Source organism: Crinia signifera, chromosome 6 (genome assembly GCF_055691185.1).
Source record: "Crinia signifera chromosome 6, ASM5569118v1, whole genome shotgun sequence".
Taxonomy (NCBI): Eukaryota; Metazoa; Chordata; class Amphibia; order Anura; family Myobatrachidae; genus Crinia; species Crinia signifera.
This window is the reverse complement of record NC_139222.1, coordinates 106,317,578-106,332,632: the sequence shown is the minus strand read 5'-3', so window position 1 is coordinate 106,332,632 and position 15,055 is coordinate 106,317,578. Positions and strand designations below refer to the sequence as shown.

Below are 15,055 nucleotides of genomic sequence, written 5' to 3'. Positions count from 1 at the left end.
AAACCCGTAGCTTTTCCCCATATGGCAAATACCATAGCTAATCGGATTCCCCTAAAAAATTTAAAATGTCTTCTAAATTTACACGTTTCCATTAGATCTTGCAAACCTGAGAGGTGAACTGTGCAGCTTCCTGGGGTGGGTCGGCCTTACTGTCACCGCACACGTTACCACGGCGGATATCTTTAACAGACACATTCTTGACATTAAAGCCAACATTGTCTCCAGGTAGAGCTTCACTCAGAGCCTCATGGTGCATCTCTACGGACTTCACTTCAGTCGTGATATTGACGGGGGCAAAGGTCACTACCATTCCGGGTTTTAAGATCCCAGTTTCTACCCGACCGACTGGAACTGTTCCAATTCCTAAAAGTGAAAGAATATCCACTCAAAATGGCATGTTTATACTTATAAATATAATGTCTATACTGTAAGTGTATATTTTATTTACACACAGTTATAGCAAGAATTTTGTGGAAAGAACACATATAAGATGTGAGGTGTATTAGATCTTGGAGGGAGAAAAAGTAACAACAATCAGTGCCTGTAATTTTTCGAACAGCCTGCAGTTACACTCTGGTTAGTATTTAATCTCTCTCAATTTCATCTCTCTCCAAGGTTCGATACATCTCCCCCACAGCCTGTAAACAGAAACTAGCGAAAGTGTCTCTTGTCTCATGAACTACTGTCAGTTATGTCACCAGCTCTAAGGAATTAGCAAGCTCCGTTTTCATAACTATTGTATTAGCTTAAATAATATCTGCCTCACCTGTTAGTAAGAGGTACACTTTAAGATCACAGAAGGAATTATACACCTAGTCATTTTTTTAACTCCTTGTCAGAACTTAGGAGTTTTCTGGACCCGATGGTTGAGTATTGCTAGAGGGCAAGTTCAGGAAACAGGGAGGCTTAATATGAGTTCTCCCGATCCTCATATAGAACACAGAACAGACTAGGGTCCTTATTCAGATCTGATCTCAGTACAAATTTGTTCTCAAAATGGGCAGCATCCATGTGCACCGCAGGTGAGGCTGATGTATAGATACTGTAGAGTTAGATTTGTGTGAGTTATTTTGTTTCTGTGCAGGGTAAATACTGGCTGCATTATTTTTACACTGCAATTTATTTCTGTTTCAAAACACCCCACCCAAATGTAACTCTCTCTGCACATGTTACATCTGCCCCACCTGCAGTGCACATGGTTTTGCCCATTTTGAGAACAAATTTGTATTGTGATCAGATCTGAATAAGGGCCTAGGTTTGTAAGAAATGTACTGACAGGAAACTGAACAGTGCTTTAGAGTCACTCTATACCAAAGGAGTCTGGTGTAGCTATGCAATAGGAAAGGGGGACTGCAGTGAGTACCCAGTAATACTGTATTGCATATACTGAAAGTCTCTGGCATTGAGGAGATACAATACAATTGGTGTCAACATTGGCTGGTGCTGAGGTTGCACCGATTAGTGGTAAAAGTGCCCTGGAAACTTGGAGAATGCCCAGCTATGGTAACTGGCTCTGGGAATGTGCACAGCGGTAGTTATCGCAAAACTGGAAACTATGGAGGGCACAAAGCTTAGGTGAACAACAGCATATGTGATGTACTGGAAACTCTGGAGAGTGCCTAACTCTGGAATTGTGCACAGCCTGGTTATATTGCCATATTTGTGTTTGCAAGTGAAGTTAAAAAAAGCGGCATATACGCTAGTATGACAGGAAAGGCTGTGCCTCACCTGCCTCACCCCACTGCATGCCACTGGGAGGCAGAGGGTGACAGGGGAGGCAGGAGTAGGCAGAGTGAGACAAGGAAAAACAGCGGGTGACAGGAAGAGGGTGACAGAGGCAGCAGTGGGCGCCTTAGTCCTCAGGGGACCTGGTGCACTGCAGCTGCTTCCCCTGAGTCAGGCCCATAGTATACTGAAAACCATGGGAAGGGATAGCTATGGTAAGTGGCACTGGGAATGTGCACAGCAGTGAGTATATTAAATCTGATTATTGTTTCATATAATGTTTTGGGTGATCTTTATTTATTAAATGGGAATTCTATTAATTATGGGTTGACGTGTATTACAGGTGAATTCTATTAATGTAATGTCTGGGCTGGTTGCTCTTAGTTAGGATTAATTATTTAATTTGGTGCTACTGATTTAATGTCTGGGCTGGATTGGAAGAGGGAGGTCTCCCCCAGGCTCATAGCTAGCCTTTATATATATCATAAACCAAATAGGCCCAAACATTCCAGCATCAAGGAGAAGAAAAAAACAGAAGGTATGGAAAGCTACAAGAACAGATAGGAGGGAATAATGTATTCAGCAAGGTGCTGGAAACAATCCTTAAGCCCACGTACACATATATTGCTCAGTGTCCCCTTTTCATCAGCGACCATAGATGGTCGCTGATAAAAAGGAACCTGAGCCGGCGGTGCCGCAGAGGTAATCAGCTGGACTCATGAGCAAGCTCCTGCGACCAGCGATTAGAATGGGGCAGAAAACGGGAGCGCGCACCCGGCGATTTATCGCCGGGGCACACTCCCATCACTGGCAATATGGTCGGCAGGGACCATATTCTGAGCGATTTCAGCCCCAATCGCCCCCGTGTGTACACAGCATCAGAGATACTGGTGACATGATAGCATCACACAGATGCTGCAGATTTGTTGGTAGAATATGGACACCACAAATCACCCATTCCACCAAAAGTCAAAGGTGATCTATTGGATAGAGATCTGGTGACTTTGGAGTCAGCTGGAGTACAGTGAACTCATTTTAATGTTCATGGAACCAAATTAAAATAATGTGCTTTATAAAAATAAGCTGTTTACTGTTGGAAGATGGGTAGACTGTGGGCACAAAGGAACCCATGTATAATAAGGTATGCTGTAGTAAAGAGCAGTGACGTAACTATAAATTTTGCTCCCCCCTGCCAAAAAATTTGTGCCCCCCTCTGAAGAGGCTGAAGCAGGAGAGAGGCAGAGAGACCAGCAGAAACTGCTGCTTCCCTTAGCATCCGACGCATCCCAGGCCGCCCCAGCATGCCCATCTGCCAGCCACTCCTGTACACTGTAGCCAATAGCCCGCTCTATGTACAGTCAATTGAATCAGTGGGGGGATTTGTAGTCTCTGTCATGACCGCACCCGCGCTGTGGCTGACTCGCCTCTGGTGCTCAGCCAGTAGGCAGCAACATGTCAGTGCGTCAAGCGGGTGCCGGCACCCACACAGACCCCACTGCCGCTTGCTCCCACAAGCGGCAGCTGGGGCTGCCTTACAGTAGTTACGCCACTGGTAAAGAGGTATTAAGGGGCCAAATTTGCCATGAACATACTGTATTTCCTAAAGCATTATATCATCACCACCACTGATGTAAGACTTACTCACGGAATCTATGTTGTTTTCACCAAATTACAGTATGAACCATTTTTCCAGGGTTGGTGTGCTCTCCTTAGGTGACAGTAGTGGAACACTGAATTACTGCTGTTTTAAGACATCTACTTCAAGGTTTGGTACCACTGTTTTAATGGATGGTTAGTGAAGTTAATGGTACCTTGTCAGTTTGAACTAGTTGGGACATTCTCTTTTGGCCTCTCATTAATATGTCATTTTTGCCCACCGAACTGCCATAGGTTTTGTGAACCACTCACTGTAAACTCTGGATACTGTTCTGCATGAAAATCCCAGGAGATCAGCAGTTCCTGAGATACTCAAACCATCCCGTCTGGCACCAACATTCATTCCACGGTCAAAGTCACCTAGATAACATTTTTTCACAGTCTGGTGCTTGGTCTGAAAAACAACTGAACCTATTGACCATATCTGCATGCTTTTCTCTACTAAGTTGCTGCCATATCATTTGTGTGATTGATATGTTCAGTATGCACGTATAGAGGTATATGATAAAATGGCATGCCAAATATTGATTTGCTTTAGATTTCTCTTCTGTTCATTTACTTAGTAGTTATTTTTATCAATTAATAGAATGCAAACACTTATTTTTGAAAGCATTCTTACTTTGCAGCATTTTTTCCACACCGGCCTAAAGCTTGCACAGTAATGTAAATACATGGAGCGCCTGTCATTTGAGCGGGTCCTGGCGATTCTATCGGCAATCGCCAGGACCTGCCATCAGATGGAAGGGGGCACGCGCCTATTCCATCGGAGCCCACTGCCGCTCCCCCACTGGTGCCCGCAGCCCCCCGCACCCCCACTACCCCAGCCCATCTCCCTGAAGCGGAGACAGGCAGGTTTTCAACTCCCCGCCACCGAGAGACAGGGACGAGCATGCGTGTGAGGCGCTCACGTGTCCCCATCAGATGGAACGCCTCTCCGCCAGCTCTCGCCAGTAGAGAGAGCTGGCGCTGAATGAAGGGCGCTCCATCTGTATATGTATATATATATATATATTAGAGATGTGCAGACTCGGATTCCAGAGATCCGAGCCCCCACGGACATCATCATTCCGAGCCCAGTTCCGAGCAGCGCTCTGAGATTCCCGCCTGACTCGGGTCCGTCCGCGTGGTCAGAACGTCATCTCCCGGCGCCGGATTTCGCGAGGCTTTAAAAGCGGCTGCCGCGCCCGCCATCTTCACTCCAGTCAAGTAGTGGTTTGGGAGGGGGTGTGTTGGTGCTGCTGGGGCTTAAACTTGAGCTTGAGCTTGAGCGCAATATTTTTCAATCGCTGGTGCTGTCTCTCAGTGCTGCTGTGTAGTCTAACTGTGTACTTGTAGTACTACTGTCTCCTCTGTGCGGTCTACCTCTGGTGTGCTGTGCTGTAATTAATTATTTTATTCGCTGGGGCTGTCTCCCTCAGTGCTGCTGTGTACTCTGTTCTCCTCTCTGCTTAGGAGAACAGTCTAACTGTGTACCTGTAGTACTACTGTCTCCTCTGGGCTGGTGCCTACCTCTGGTGCTGTGCTGTGCCTGTAATATAATATTATATATTAATAATTAATATTATATATATAGTCCACTGGTGCTGCCTGCACTGAATCTGCCAGTATTTTTTAGTTACTCAGTCCACTGTTGCCACTGACAGTGCTACTGCCTACCTAGTGTACCTACCTAGTACATACTAGGCTGCTACAGGTATATCTAATTTAATTCAAAAATAATACTTGTGCTGTGTGGGACTGTAAAAAATAATTCCATGCTGCTGGTGCACTGACGTGTGCCACTGAGTGCCACTGCCAAGCAGTACCGTCCTAATAATAAAATTAATTATTATATAAATTCTGCTGGTGCACTTCATAAAGCTACTGGTGGTGTGTAATATTAATAACTACCTTTTGTGGTGACCACTGGCAGTGTTACTGCCTGCCTGCCTACCTACCTAGTACCTATTAGTTTATTTTCGCTACCTACTAGGCTGCTATATTATTCATAATTCATTTAATGTCTTGTTGGATGTTAAAGTGATCAAAACAGTTACACACTTGCAGACAAACTCTGTGCTGCACAAAATGCCCACCGCTCCTTGACTGCACATGGTAAACAGTGCATGATCAAGCCAGATAGGGGTCTTTTTTGGGCCTATTTTTTTAAACTGCCATCCTGTCTGCCGCTGCAGTGCCACTCTTACATGAGCCACGTGTTTGTGCCGCACACTTGTGTGGCTTAGCATAGTTATCCAGCTACCTCGGTGCAAACTTTTGCCCTAAAAACAATATTGTGAGGTGTGAGGTGTTCAGAATAGACTGGAAATGAGTGTAAATGAATGTTATTGAGGTTAATATAGCGTAGGAGCCAAAAAAAAGTAGAGTTAGATGATTATATATATATATATATATATATACACTAGCTGACCCGCCCGGCGTTGCCCGGGAAAACCTTGGGGTTTTTTATTTCCAAAATTGCTGAAAAATGTCATCTTACAGTATGCTGTGCCAAAGACCTAAGATTGTAATTTGTTAAAGTTTCCACCATAATGTTAGAATGTGTTTGCATTGATACTCAATGATGGCAATGAAATCAGGTGTGGTGTTGTTGTTTGAAACACAACACTCCTGAGTTGATAACTTGTATGTGTTGATGAATTCTACATCCACTCCTGATATTTAGCACCTATGACATACCCTCCAACATCTGAGGGTCAGAAATCGGTACAAGCACATGCACCGGGCATCTCTACCAAACAGTGGGGCAGTGAGTGTGGGAGCAGGTCCGCGGGCCTGGCCACATGAAGTCATGACGTGACGCACGCTACCCGCACCACTGCAATGCACCACTGGGAACAGGTGCAATGGGACAAATTCTTCCCTACACCCGCCGGGCCAATCCACCGATCCAGCCATCGCAATCATAAATGGGTGCATTGATAAGGTTTGGAGTGTAAGTAGTTGAAGAATAAGACTGAGATAAAGATTTGCCATGTTAAAGTGTACAATTTACGCAATAAATCATGAAAAAAATATATAAGTGTACATAGAAGTATAATCAAGAAATGAAAGTAGGATTAAAAAATAAGTTCTGATTTAAACTGATAATTGTTTGAATGGGGTGGGTTGCGAAACAAATCTATAGGTGGAGGGGTATGGATATTGTGGGCATAATTGGTGTTTGGTACACATCCTCAATTGATGGGATTTTCACTACAGTGTCACGGTCACAGTGTCACCATAGTGGGATTCCCAATTGGGATCCAGGTGGTCTTTCAGGGACCCTTTACAATCCCATAGGTCTCTTCTCCTTGAGCCTACGGTCTCCCTTAATGATAGTCAATCACTGAGGGAGACCGTAGGCTCCAGGAGAAGAGAAAATGGGATTGTAAAGGGGTCCCTAAAAGACCACCTGAACCCCAATTGGAAATCCCCCTATGGTGACACTGTAGTGAAAATTTCTTATCATCTGGGTACCCCCTGTAGGTGTACCAAACACCAATTATGCCCACAATTTCCATACCCCCCTCCACCTATAGATTTTTTTCGCAACCCACCCCCATCCAAACAATTATCAGTTTGAATCAGTATTTATTTTTTAATCCTACTTTCATTTCTTGATTGTACTTCTATGTACACATATTTATTTCCCGATTTATTGAGTAAATTGTACACTATAACGTGACAAATCTTCATCTCAGTCTTATTCTTCAATTTCTTACACTCATAACATTCAAACAAATACATGCAGTGCTCATGCCCATCGACCAAACATTATGGGGGAAATTTGCTAAAAGAAATTTGTAAAAAATAGGTGTATTTGTATCCAGAAATACACTTATTTTTGACATTTAATATCCCGAAAATACGGCAATTCGTATTCGTATTGATGTGCTATCAATACGAATACGAATTGCCGTATTTTCGGGATAGTAAATGTCAAAAATAAGTGTATTTCTGGATACAAATATACCTATTTTTTACAAATTTCCTTTAGCAAATTTCCCCCTATCTGTGAACCAAATGAGTCTGGGAAACCCTTAAGGCAGAGCAGTGCCTAACATCCAACAGACTAACAGGGTGAGTGCAGTGTACCCACTTTGTATTGATCAATGGGTGCATTGGCCAGGACAAAGATTTCTCAGTGCAACTGGCCAGGGAGCGCAGAGACAGATATGGGAAAAAGAAAAAACGGTACATTAGGTACAGTTTTTATTTGCCGGTACAGACTGTTAAATAAATGGCAAATTCTTTATGGCTAATGGCTAATTTTTATGTGTTTGTGTGTGTTGTACTGTTTTTCTGTGTGTGTTTTAGTGTATGTGGTTGTGTGTGTTGTGTTGTATGTATCTGTCCAATGCATAAGTGTGTGAGGTGTGCTATGTATATACAGTATGTGTATGTGTGTGTTGTGCCTTTGTGTATCTGTGCAATGTTTAAAGCCCCGTACACACGGGGAGATATATTGCTCAGCAATATATTGCTATCAATATATTGCTGAGCAATATATTGCTCAGTTTCTCCTTTTCATCAGCGACCAGTGATGGTCGCTGATGAAAAGGAACCTCTGCCGGGGAAGTCACAGAGGTATGGGGGGGATTTTTTTCTCACAGGTGTGCAAGAAAAAGAAAGACTGATTATGTCTTTTCCAGGGCACTCTTTATTAATTTGATAGGTATTGTGGTGTTAATTAAAAACTAACTTTTATTAGGTATACCTTAAAACAAATAGTGCTTGTCAATACAAAACAACAAAAAATGAATACATGATCAAGTTCATTACAGTATTCGATCACAATTTGTCAAACAGAGGGTTATATATTTTTTCCTCTGGTTTCCCAGATTGTTCCAGTTTGCGAATATATTACTGAAAGAATAGGAGATCAGTATTGTGAATTACCCTATTTCAATATTGGTGGTATTTACTGCTCCTTGTCCCAGCACTAGTTCTCCTGCTTTCTGATCTAAAAATAAAAAGCAGAAAGGTCTATAATGACACTAAATTCATATGCTGCGGCTCTGACTTCTAATATAAACAGTTACTTTTGCTATTGTTTCAACATTTTGTAACAGTCTAACCAGTGATTTGTGTGTTGACAATAAGTAGATACTGTTGCAGCACAGGCTCAGAAATGATTCTGTTCCTCTGAGAGGGTTTATAATTTGACCTGCAAGGGATAGTACAGAGAGAGTAAGTGGAAAAAAGGTAGTGCAATTCTCTCACTTTGGAACCTTTCTGCTTTTCAGTATCATGTGTTACCGTAAAATACTGAATGAGAGTTAGTTCAGTTTGTACCTATAGCAGTGTAGGAATAGGTAATAGATATAAAGTGGTGTGAACCCTCTGTTTAGTCAAATATGTACTGCTCAGAGTGTCACTGTTGCAGTATGTATGCAGCGCAGATATTTCACCCGGCTGTTTTGACTGAGAGTGTTCACACTGAACCTGCGTAGACAGAGGAGTTCCAACGTGCTGCGTACCTCCAAAGGTTAAAGAATATCTGGGGTTATTCAGACTGGTATCATTCTGCTGTCTGTCATCTGCTTTGTTGGCATAGAATGACAGATGAGAGATGAGTATCAGGTGTCACCCAGAAGGAATATACAGAGGTTACAGTTTTCTGCTTTCCTGTCACCAGTCGCAAATGTTAATTCTGATGTTGGGGCACACTCGCAGAAAAATTAAATGCAGTAGGTGACAGAATGAGAGAAACCATGTAAATAGAGCGGGATGTTGACAGTGAAATCACAGTGTCACGCAATTGGTATATTTTGCAAGTTATTTTCAGATAGATGAGTGGAACTGACTATGGGTCCCGGTATTACTAATAGTGTTAGGGATACAGCAAGACAAGTCACAGAAAATCTCTGTATTTGCAATTAGCGTTAATACAATTATTGCTGGATTGTGCGCTGTGTACTCACTGACCAATTTGCCTCTGCGGGAGATTGGCAAATGTCAGGGAAGTGTCTGCGCCTGCGGTTAGGCGTTATTACACTTTGTTAGATATAGTATCCAACTATACAAACAATAATCAGGCGCAGACTAAAAATCAAATTAATTGCTCTGAATAAATACTTGTAGGATAAGGTAGCAACTGGTATGCAGCTCCCAGCAAAGGTTAATAGAATAGAAATACACAAATTATTGAGAGCGCATAAGAACCAGTAAAAAAGTAAACATTTATTAAAAACAACAGTATTAGACACTTAAAATGGTAGATACGGTAATTAGGTAATAAATATGGGCAATAATCCCTTATAGTAGGCAAGGTCCTATGGACCAGAGTCCTCGGACTAATTAAGTCTCCAATTGAATTTCCATTGAGTAGGGAATAAACAGTATAAGTTCCAGAAATATTGATCTCACCACTTGTTGTATTAGCGCATGAATGTCCTTGTAGTTCCACAAAGGTGGTCCGGAGCTTACCGGGTCAGTTGTTTGGCAGCTGGGTTAGATAGGCTCCAAGGGGGGATCTGCAATCTGCGGTCCTCGGACGCTGCGGTCGATGTTGTAATCGCTGTGTCAGGAGGAGATGGTTACCGCCTGCAGCTTGGAAGCTCTCAGCGCCGCAGGTCAGTGGTTTGACGGGCGCTGGATATCACAACCCGCCGCTCTAGTCCTCCGCTGAAAAAGGATTTATTGCAGAGTGGTTTTATCCTGTTGGTATGGTGGCGTGGGAGAATAATTTCTGGATGGCCCAAAGTGATAAATGCTCAATTCCTTGACGCGTTTCTCCGTCAAATATATCGGACGGTTTCCTCAGAAGGTATGTGAGCTGGTGTCTTCCATGGGTTTAAAAAGCAACCTTATCCAATAGGGGTGGAGTGTTCTTGCATTACACCTGTGGCTCAATTAGCATCTGATTACATATACAGGTGTAATAGACCTGTTTAGGTCTTTTTCTTTTTCAGTAGCAATTACACATTTTGCATTAAGCACTTCATTGATCTGTATCAGAAGTTCAAACTAGTTTAATTTAATCAGTATATATATACCTCTATACAATACATATTATTTCTAAAACTGGCATCACTGAGCGTAGTTTATTTTGGTTATATTATGGTGGTACTTCACCACTCGAAAATGAATCAATTTTAATACAGCTCTCTGGTGGCTCAGTGGCAGGGAACTCGGCTTCTAAAAAGCACATGTCCTTAGTCCGCGGTTCAAGTACGGAATTGTTTGTTTATATTTTTACAATGCTAATAATGCTTTTTATTTTTTATTTTTATATACATAACAAAAGAAGTACTTATTATTATTTTGTTTGTAGATCAAGAAACAATTGAAGAGACAGCTACCGCCAAATTGACTGACATTAAGCTGGTAATCAGCACAAATAGGCCCATACCAAAGAGGCAACTAAAGAAATACTTATTATCATTTTGTTTATAGGGCAAGGAACAATTAAAGAGACAGTTACCGATAAAATATCTGACATTAAGCTGATAATCAGCACAATTCAGCCCGATAGTATGGGATAGATGATTTAGTATTCACTTTCAATCAAAATATGTAATGATAGAATATTATTGTCAAAAAAAATATATATGCAGTTTTCCAAATATGTTTATGGAAGACATATATAAATGTTTTTATCTATAGTGGAAAATTTCAAAATCAGTTATAACAATAATTACATAGATAAGGAATATGGAAAATATATATAGAAACTATAATAGAGGAACAGATTAAATAATAAAAATGAACATAAATCTGACAGTAATAAGCATGTGCATTAGCACATTATTTTGGTAAATACACACAAATGTAATAAAGTGCCTGTCTGTATTCCTGAGCTAACATGTCTCAGTCATACTACAAGCATATATGTTGGTACGTTTAGTTTTATCATATACACAAATATATTTGAAGAGTTTATAAATAGCACTGAACTATCTGGTTTGAGTAATAACACATTACTAACTCTTGATGGTGCAATCAAGAAGACAAGGACTGAATTCTAAAGCTTCAGTTATTCATATTCCATTTAGTTCTATATTGTCATTCAGACCTGCAGGGAATAAGGTGCCTAATGAAAAAATCCAGAAGGCTTCTCTGGTACAAAGTCTGTTAAAGCGATCCCCTCCCCTAAAGGTGGGTTCTATTTGTTCAATCCCTTGGATCTTAAGGACTCTTGGAATATTGGCATGTTCTAGCTTGACATGTCGCGATAGAGAATGGTTATGAACCCCCTTGATGACATTTCTCCTATGTTCCAGGAATCTGGTATTTAGGGTGCGGATGGTACGTCCCACATATTGAGCTCCACATATGCATGTGATCAAATAGATCACATATGTGGAGGCACAATTAATGTGGTTTTTTATTTCATAAACTTTACCAGATACAGTGGATTGGAAATTCTTGCTGTGGTCAATGTGTATGCAGGTCATGCATTTATTTCTACCACATTGGTAACATCCCTTGTGGGTCGCATTCTTTAAGGAGTGGTCCTTTTCAGGGTCTTCAAAATGACTAGGTGATAGAATGTCTTTAAGTGTTTTGTTTCTTTTAAAGATAACTCTAGGTTGCTCCTCAAGGTGGGGTGCTAAAATATTGTCACACATAAGTATTCTATGGTTGTTCTGAATTATTTGTCTTATTTGGTGAGAATGACTATTACATTTTGATATGAATAAAGGTGGTTTCTGAATTTATGTTTTTACTTTTGTTTTGGTATTCAAGAGAGTTGATCTATCTATATTTGTTGCTTTTATCTCTGCTTTTTCTATAGTCCATTTAGGATATCCCAATTCTCGGAATCTTTCTGCTAGTTCATCAGTTTGTTTTTTGAAGGTGATTAATTCGGTACAATTCCTACGTATTCTACAGTATTGATTGGATGGAATATTATTCAGCCATGGTTTGTAGTGGCAAGTCTGATAGTTTAAATAGTTGCCACTATCTACCTCTTTCTTAAAGGTTGTAGTAATGATCTTGTTGTTCTGTATTTCTATTGCTATATCCAGGAAATTAATTCTATGTGAATCATATGTGGAAGTGAATTTTAAACCGAACGTGTTGTGATTAAGTGATTCAAGAAATTGGTCTGCTAATGTAGTGCCACCTCGCCAAACAAAAAATAAATCGCCAATGTACCGACCATAGCACACCAGGTTCGCCCCGTATGGGCCGTTCCAGATGTATTCTTCTTCGAAGCGGCCCATATATAGATTGGCAAAACTAGGGGCGAACCTGGTGCCCATGGCGGTACCAAGTGACTGTAAATAATAACCACCGTTAAAAGTGAAGTAATTGTGTGTAAGGATGAAACGAATGGAGTCCAAGATAAAATGTTTCCTTTTCTCCTGCATGTTAATCACTGTGTCCAGATAAAATTGCACAGCTGTTATTCCTTGATCATGAGGTATGTTAGAGTATAGTGACTCAACATCACAAGTCATTAGGATATATTCTGGACTCCATTCAATATCCATCAATAGATTCAGAAATTGGGTGGTGTCTTTGATGTGAGAACGGAGTGCAGTAACTAAATCCTGTAGGTGTGAATCAACAAAGGAAGAAAGGTTAGTGGTAAGTGACCCTAATAATTGGACGACCAGGTGAAGTGATGGATTTGTGTATCTTTGGGAGGTGGTAATATGTGGCTATTTTAGGGTGAGGAATAAAAATATAATTAAACTCTTTCCTGAATATAGCCTCCTCTTTGACAGCTTTGTCAAAAAAGATCTTAATTTCTTTACAATATTCAGATGTTGGGTCCTTTTTTAGGGGTTGATAAAATTTAGTATTATTTAGCTGACGATAGGCTTCTGTACAGTAATCTTCTACATTTTGTATTACAATGCCGCCGCCTTTGTCGGCGGCTTTGATTGTAATAGATCTGTCATTTTTTAATGCCCTCAATGCCTTATATTCATTGGGATGTAGATTGCTTTTATTACTACATTTAGAGTCTTTTGAATTAATTTCTTCACAAAACTGGCTGAAATATTTTAAAGTTAGGGAATAAAATGCCTCGATGCATCCTCCTTTGAATTGCATCGGATAAAATTCAGATTTTCTTTGTAGTATACTCTCTCTTGTGAGGGTTTCGTATTCAAATATTTTAAGATATTCAGAATTATTCTCTTTTTCTAATTCTTCCAATAAATTAACCATAACCATCCAGTGTAGTCTGTATTTCTATATCAGGTTGATTTTTTTGAGTTTTGTTTATAAAGCATCTTGTGCGGCATAAATCACGAGTGTATCTGTTCAATTCCACAAATAAATCAAAAATATCTGTTTTTTTAGATGGCACAAATTTAAGGCCTTTGGAGATCACGGCTTTCTCAGTTTCACTTAATATTCTATTGGATAAATTGAAAACTCCCTTTTCTCTTAATCTCTTCTTATGCTTTTGCTCTGACTTTTTTCTCCCTCCTCTTGATCCCCTGTGTCTCGTTCTTTCCTTTTTGGGGTATCTTGACTCAGAATCGGATACCGATTCTGGGTTTTCCAGACGGGATAGAGACCTCTCTCTAAAAAAGGGGCATTAGTTTCTTGTGAAAGAGATTCTTGTGTTTTTTGTATTGAGTTTACATAGTTAGTTTGTTTGGGTCTCGCTCCCCTATATTGGTACTCAGTATGTTGGGGTGCAGTGTCTCCATTTATTTTTGGCCCATGTCCCTGTTGTCTCTCTAATTGGGGATTCTCTTCAGATGTATATTTGTTATAAGTTCTTCTCGGAGTACTATTTAGCCTTTTATTTTCTGAAGGAGGAATTCCTCCCTCTGTATGGTGAAAAGTTCTTATTTACGGGGTTCATTTGATTCTGTGTTCCTCTATTGTAGGATCGTACTTGATTATTTTTATAATCATAATTGTCCCTTGCTAATTTATTATTTTTGAATTTGATCAATGAGTATTCAAATTCCTCTATTTTTCTATTTAGTACCTGGTCATTTTCTTTAAAGTCCTCCCTTGTTTTAAGGGGCTCCATATCTCCTTGTAGTTTAATAATTTCCTTGTTATTGGACTCGATTTTACTATCCCTATATTTAATCAATAATTCTATTAAGTTAAATGAACAAGTGACAAGTATTTCGTTCCATTTTTTTGTTAACACATCGTCATCCTTGAAGGAACACGATTTAAAAATTCTTAAGCCTCTCGGTATCATTTTGTCAGTCAAATATTTTTCTAACATTTTTTTGTCTAGCCAATGTCTGGTTTCGATTTTGATCAGATCTTCCAATCTAGTAAACATTTGTATCATATTCAACGGGTTATCTATATTAGAATCAATTACCCTGTCTGTAGAATCAAACAATAATCTATCTCTTCTTTTGTTTCTATCACCTACATTCAGTGATGCCATGTTGTGCAGATAAGAGGTCGCAGCCCAATAGCAATTAACAATCTAAAACAACTATACAAACAATAATCAGGCGCAGACTAAAAATCAAATTAATTGCTCTGAATAAATACTTGTAGGATAAGGTAGCAACTGGTATGCAGCTCCCAGCAAAGGTTAATAGAATAGAAATACACAAATTATTGAGAGCGCATAAGAACCAGTAAAAAAGTAAACATTTATTAAAAACAACAGTATTAGACACTTAAAATGGTAGATACGGTAATTAGGTAATAAATATGGGCAATAATCCCTTATAGTAGGCAAGGTCTTATGGACCAGAGTCCTCGGACTAATTAAGTCTCCAATTGAATTTCCATTGAGTAG

General features: G+C 40.1%; 1 protein-coding gene across 2 annotated transcripts in view; it reads right to left on the bottom strand.

Moving 5' to 3' along the window:
- EEF1A2 (eukaryotic translation elongation factor 1 alpha 2) overlaps positions 1 to 15,055 on the bottom strand; it is a 49,958-nt gene that overhangs the window by 8,426 nt on the left and 26,477 nt on the right. For both annotated transcript variants that reach the window (XM_083146752.1, XM_083146751.1), the window contains exon 6: positions 107 to 363. In XM_083146752.1, the coding sequence (XP_083002878.1) occupies positions 107 to 363 (257 nt within the window). The remainder of the gene's footprint in view (positions 1 to 106; positions 364 to 15,055) is intronic.